Genomic DNA, 5789 nt, shown 5'->3' on the forward strand with positions numbered 1-5789 from the left:
GCTCCGGCTGCTCTCGGGGAGTGAGCCAGGTGAGCCGCACCGGAAGGCGGGGCGAGGCAGGGGCGGGCATGCTTCGCGACCCCCGCGTCCCGGATCCTCTCTTCTTCGGCCCAGATCCGGAGGAGGGGAGAAGGGGCGTAGGTGGGTGAGGGAAGCGGGCAGGAGAGAGCCGGGGTCGGGAGAAGGACGGTCCCTTTGGGGGAGGGGCACGTGTACCCGAGTGTTTACGCGCGCGCGCGCGCGTGTGTTTCTGGGCCTGGGGCGGGCTGCACGGTTGCAGGTTGCTTCTGTGTACCTGCGAGCGTGTGCCTGTTTGTCCCGTGGAGTCAGCGCTCAGTTCTGTGCCCGCAAGGTGTACAGGTACGTGCTGGCTGGGTTTGGACCTTTGGGCTCGACCATTTGCGTCCTTGTCTTCACTACTGTGGATCGTTCTACATTTGTGTTTCCGTGCATGGTTTATTTTTGTTTCTGGAAATTCCTGGAGCAGTTATTAAGCTTGTCTGCTCTCACCTGGCTAACATCGAGGCCTGACCCCTTCTCTCGGCAGCCTGGGGCCCAGGCCGGGGCCACCATGGCGCTGCCTCCAGGGCCAGCTACCCTCCCGCACACACTTCTGCTCCTGCCGGCCCTTCTGAGCTCAGGTACACCCCTGTTCATCCCTTGGCCATGCATTTGTGCGGTCAAGTCCCCCTCTGTCCCCTCCTTGCCTGCATCTTCAGTTTGGGTACCCATTCCAGGCACCAGAGTTGGGTTCCCTTCGTCCACCTCCCCAAGGTCCAGCCGTCCCTGGTTAGAGAACCCAGGTGCTCTGTCTCTTGGCCTGCTGCCCTTCTGTAACTGGACCTCATCCCGGTCACAGAACAGTACTAAGCCTCCACCAGCTCTCCACAGAATCCCCTGTGTTCCAGGTTGGGGGGAGTTGGCGCCACAAATTGATGGTCATACCTGGGCAGAGCGGGCACTTCGAGAGAATGAACGCCACGCCTTCACCTGCTGGGTGGCAGGGGGGCCTGGCACCCCCCGATTGGCCTGGTACCTGGATGGACAGCTACAGAAGGCCAGCACCTCAAGACTGCTGAGCGTGGGCAGGGAGGCCTTCTCTGGAGGCACCAGCACTTTCACTGTCACTGCCCAGCGGGCCCAGCATGAGCTCAACTGCTCCCTGCAAGACCCAGACAGTGGCCGGTCAGCCAACGCCTCCGTCCTCCTCAATGTGCAATGTGAGTGCTCCTCAGGTGGACAGAGACAGAGGTTCTCTGCCCAGGGACCCCCAGCAGCCACCAGGCAAGTGGTCTGGTAGGACATTTAAAAAACACTTAAGCACTCTGCAAATATGAACTCACTTTATCCTCACAATAATTCTATGAGGTAGTTACTGTTGTTGTCCCTATTTTACAAACTACAAAGCTGAAGCACAGAGAGGTTAAGCAATCTGCCTAGGGTCATACAGCTGGTAAGCAGCAGAGCCAGGATTCGAATCTTGACATTTTGGTTCTAGTGTTTATACTCTTAATCTTCATTTGTACAAAATGCTGCCTCTCTGGCAGACCCAGCCATCCCGTTTCCCAGTGCCCGCTAAGGAGAGGTCCAGACCCCTGGCTCCCTTCTGGGTTTGGGAAGAAGGGGAAGGTGTGCAAGGGGCTGTGGTGGGAACATACTGCTCTCTGCTTTGCACCAGTTAAGCCGGAGATTGCCCAGGTTGGGGCCAAGTACCAGGAAGCTCAAGGCCCGGGCCTCCTGGTCGTCCTTTTTGCCCTGGTGCGTGCGAACCCGCCTGCCAACGTGACCTGGATCGACCAGGATGGGCCGGTGACTGTCAACGCCTCTGACTTCCTGGTGCTGGATGCCCAGAACTACCCCTGGCTCACCAAACACACCGTGCAACTGCAGCTCCGCAGCCTGCCACACAACCTCTCCGTGGTGGCCACCAACGACGTGGGTGTCACCAGCGCCTCGCTTCCGGCCCCAGGTGAGCACTGCCAGCCACGGGCCCAGCAAAGCCTCGGATGGGTGTGGGATCGTGGTGCAGAAACAGGAAGGCTTGTTGCCTTTTGGGCGAGTCTGGTGAAAGCTGTCCCTGGCCACCTGGGGCAAGGAGGACAGAGTAGTGACCTGTGGCATCTCAGAGTTGGGGGGCCCTGCCCGCTTGGAACCTAACCAGAGAATGACCTGCAGGGCTCCTGGCCACCCGGGTGGAAGTGCCAATGCTGGGGATCGTTGTGGCTGGAGGGCTTGCCTTGGGCACCCTGGTGGGGTTCAGCACCTTGGTGGCCTGCCTGGTCTGCAGGAAAGCGAAGAAGACCAAAGGTAGGGCCAAAGCAGGGCGGGGGCAGAGGGTGGCTGGGGAAGGGGAGGCGAGGTCAGGGGGTGGGCAGCAAGGCCATGGGGAGAACGTCTCTGACAAGTGGTAGGACAGGTCTTCCTGGGCATGGCCGTGATTTAGACCACATGCATCCCAGGTAGCAGGGCCAGGCACTGGGAAGCCAGTCTGGGCATCTGAGAGACCCCTTGCCTGAGGGTTCTGGGCCTGAAGAGAGCAGGGGGCAGAGCCCAGAGCAGGTGGGCACACTGAGACACTGCTGTGGTTTCTTTCTCCTCAGGCCCCTCCCGGCACCCATCCCTGATCTCTAGGTAACTCTCCCTGGGGCTGTGTGGATGGGCCAAATGGAGAGGCAGCATGGGGACAGGGGGGATCCTGGGCTTTCTGGTAGTTCGGAAACGGGCTGCAAGCAGGAGTCTGTGCCTGCTGGTGCCAGGGCCCATCCAAGGCTTTTTCTGCCCTGTAGTGACTCCAACAACCTGAAACTCAACAACGTGCGCCTGCCGCGGGAGAACATGTCCCTCCCGTCCCACCTGCAGCTCAACGACCTCACTCCTGACTCTAGAGGTACATCCAGGACCCTCTGTTGGCCCCAGCTTTATCTGTGGAGGTGCTTCTGAGAAAAAGAGAGACCCTGGGCCTTAGGAGGGTCTAGACCCCGCTGGGCACACACCTCATCCCGGGCACCATGCCCTTTGTCACCCCACAGGGAAACCAGCGGACCAGCAGATGGCTCAGGACAACAGCCAGCCAGAGCTTCTGGATCCGGAGCCCGGCGGCCTCCTCACCAGCCGAGGTATGGGAAAGGGGCCTGCTGCCCTGCTCCCCGGCCCTTTTGCTTGTGCCAAAGGCCTCTGAATCCCCAAGGGGCAGGGAGTGGTCTCCCAGCTTCCAAGGAATGAGGGTGACTGAGTCTCCTGGGATCTCTGACCCGCAGGTTTCATCCGTCTCCCAATGCTGGGCTACATTTATCGGGTGTCCAGTGTGAGCAGTGATGAGATCTGGCTCTGAGCTGAGGCCAAGACAGAGGGTGCATTCTTGGCCCCTGGGCACCCTCCTGGTCCTCCTCCAAGGCCTGGCCACATTGCCAACGGGAAGAGGCCATGCCACTGCCACTTTTGCTTGTCCTCTGGGTCACTGGTATCCTTGGCAAGGCTGCCAGGTGGACCTAAGCCCTTGTTCCAACTCTGGTTGAGGGCCTGCATGATTGCCTGTGCCCAGGCGGATGGGGCTGTCTGTCCAGGTGTGCCTGGAGGTCATCCAGCATCTAAGCGTGGCATGGCATGATCCTGTCAGCTTGGGGCAGCTCTGCCCCACACCGGTGCTCCTCAGCACCGTGTACAACAGGCATGGGGCAAGCCTGGTTGGGAGGGCCCTGCACGTCCTGGATCTCCTTCCCATGCTATGCAGCTTTGTTCCCTCAGGGAAAATTTAGGACCCTGCTAGCTGTAGAGAACCAACCTGCCCTTTGCACAGGAACTCACCTCTGGCCCAGCAGCGCTGGCCAAGCGCAAACCAGTACCCTTTGCTGCATACCTCTCTGCCCCAGCCCCCCTTGGGCATCATAGGTTATACATTGGACCTTCTCCCCTTCTTCACTTGGCACTAGACTTCCCCTCTGGCCTGGGCCCTGGTGGTGCCAGCGCCTGGTGTTAGCACAAGAAAGGGGAAGAATGGGAGGTGAGAAGTCTGGCGCGTCCAGGCCTGCATGCAGCTATGCCTTGTTTTCTTACGGTGTTAGCACTTTCAGGACGTCTTCCGGGGAGGGGGTGAGCGAGGGCCCCAGGGCCCCGTCTGGGGCTTCCCCAAGTCTGGCCTTTTCATGATTCACTGTGAGTGCCCTGAGCCCTCGAGGTTGACGGGTTCCCGCTCAAAGTATCCGCCCCGCTATGGGACCCCAGCCCTGACTACCCCATCAGCAGGAAGCTGTTCTTGCTGTCCCATCCTCTGTTCTTTAGGGGATGGCCATAGTGGCACATAACTTGACAGTGCTGGAAACCTTAGGGGAACATGGAAAAAGCAGGGAGATCACATATCCCAAAACGACCCAAGAACACTTTTGAAAAGCAACGTGGAAAAGATTGCAGATTAACAGAGTGCAAAGTGTATTTTTCCCTCCTTGATATCTTGTTTTGTAATTTTTCTCACGTTACTGCCGAGGACAGTGCTGAGCACGTGGTAGATTCTCAATAAACTTGACTGAGTGAATGCTTTATATCTGTTTCATTCCCTCAAATATGGTTTTTTTTTTAACTGAAGTATAATTGATTTACAAAGGTGTGTTAGTTTCAGGTGTACAGCAGCGTGATTCACACACACACACACACACACACATATATTCTTTTTCAGATCCTTTTCCATTACAGGTTATTACAAAATATTGACTATAGTTCCCTGTGCTATACAGCAGGTCCTTGTTGTTTATCTGTTTTATATATAGCAGTGTGATATTCTACTCTTTAGTCTTTTAAATCTGGAAAAATTAAAAGACACAAGAATAATTTATAGTGCATTGAGGTAAACTTTTTTTTTTTTTTTTTCGCGGTACGCAGGCCTCTCACTGTTGTGGCCTCTCCCGCTGAGGAGCACAGGCTCCGGACGCGCAGGCTCAGCGGCCATGGCTCACGGGCCCAGCCGCTCTGCGGCATGTGGGATCTTCCCAGACTGGGGCACGAACTCGTGTCCCCTGCATCGGCAGGCAGACTCTCAACCATTGCGCCACCAGGGAAGCCCGAGGTAAACATTTTTTAACACCATGTGGTCTGTTCTAATTGAAAGAATTACTACTTATCGCTATATACAGCAGTGTGTATCTTTTTTTTTTTTTCTTTTTTTTTTTTTTTTTGCGGTACGCGGGCCTCTCACTGCCGCGGAGCACAGGCTCCGGACGCGCAAGCTCAGCGGCCACGGCCCACGGGCCCAGCCGCTCCGCGGCACGCGGGATCCTCCCGGACCGGGGCACGAACCTGCGTCTCCTGCATCGGCAGGCGGACTCCCAACCACTGCGCCACCAGGGAAGCCCAGTGTGTATCTTTTAATCCCCAACTCCTAATTCTATTTTATGGATGAGAAATACTCCATTGTGTGAGTGTGTGTGTGTGTGTGTGTGTGTATCATCCTCTTTATCCATTCATCTGTTGATGGACACTTAGGTTACTTTCAAGTCTTGGCTATTGTAAATTGTGCTGCTATAAACACTGGGGTGCATGTAACTTTTAGAATTAGAGTTTTTGTCTTTTCCGGATATGTGCCCAGGAGTGGGACTGCTGGATCATACGGTAGCTCTCTTTTTAGTTTTTTGAGGAACCTCCATACTGTATTCCATAGTGGCTGCACCAGTTTACATTCCTACCAACAGTCTAGGAGGGTTCCTTTTTCTCTATACCCTCTCCAGCATGCTGAAGTGTTTAAGGGTGAAGTGTACTGATGTCTGCAACTTACTTGAAATGTATCAAAAAATAATACGAAT

At 55.9% G+C, this 5789-nt stretch overlaps 1 protein-coding gene across 13 annotated transcripts; it reads left to right on the top strand.

Moving 5' to 3' along the window:
* The first annotated feature begins 29 nt into the window (after window positions 1–29).
* TMEM25 (transmembrane protein 25) lies at window positions 30–5447 on the top strand. Of its 13 annotated transcripts, XM_089915648.1 has the most exons (9): window positions 265–360; window positions 548–641; window positions 909–1220; window positions 1679–1969; window positions 2176–2307; window positions 2601–2631; window positions 2787–2887; window positions 3030–3116; window positions 4873–5447. In XM_089915648.1, the coding sequence occupies exons 2-9, from the start codon at window positions 572–574 to the stop codon at window positions 5058–5060; spliced, it is 1212 nt and encodes a 403-aa protein (XP_089771774.1). In that variant the 5' UTR covers window positions 265–360; window positions 548–571; the 3' UTR covers window positions 5061–5447. The 13 variants fall into 13 exon arrangements, 11 of the variants coding, with proteins under 11 accessions (XP_089771767.1, XP_089771766.1, XP_089771768.1 ...); XM_089915643.1 differs by having other exon boundaries at window positions 37–641; XM_089915646.1 differs by having other exon boundaries at window positions 258–360; window positions 488–1220.
* The last annotated feature ends 342 nt before the right edge of the window (window positions 5448–5789 follow it).

The sequence above is a fragment of the Delphinapterus leucas genome, chromosome 7, assembly GCF_059928025.1.
Source record: "Delphinapterus leucas isolate spDelLeu-1000000601 "Yukka" chromosome 7, BTC_Dleu_Yukka2, whole genome shotgun sequence".
Taxonomy (NCBI): Eukaryota; Metazoa; Chordata; class Mammalia; order Artiodactyla; family Monodontidae; genus Delphinapterus; species Delphinapterus leucas.

Excerpts from the sequence above, each read along its gene's own strand:
- TMEM25 (XM_089915640.1), top strand. The coding sequence starts at position 452 with ATGGTTTATTTTTGTTTCTGGAAATTCCTGGAGCAGTTATTAAGCTTG. Across the intron at positions 1,970-2,175 it reads CGCCTCGCTTCCGGCCCCAG|GGCTCCTGGCCACCCGGGTG; the intron begins GTGAGCACTGCC and ends AATGACCTGCAG. Across the intron at positions 3,117-4,872 it reads CGGCCTCCTCACCAGCCGAG|GCCTCTCACTGTTGTGGCCT; the intron begins GTATGGGAAAGG and ends CGCGGTACGCAG.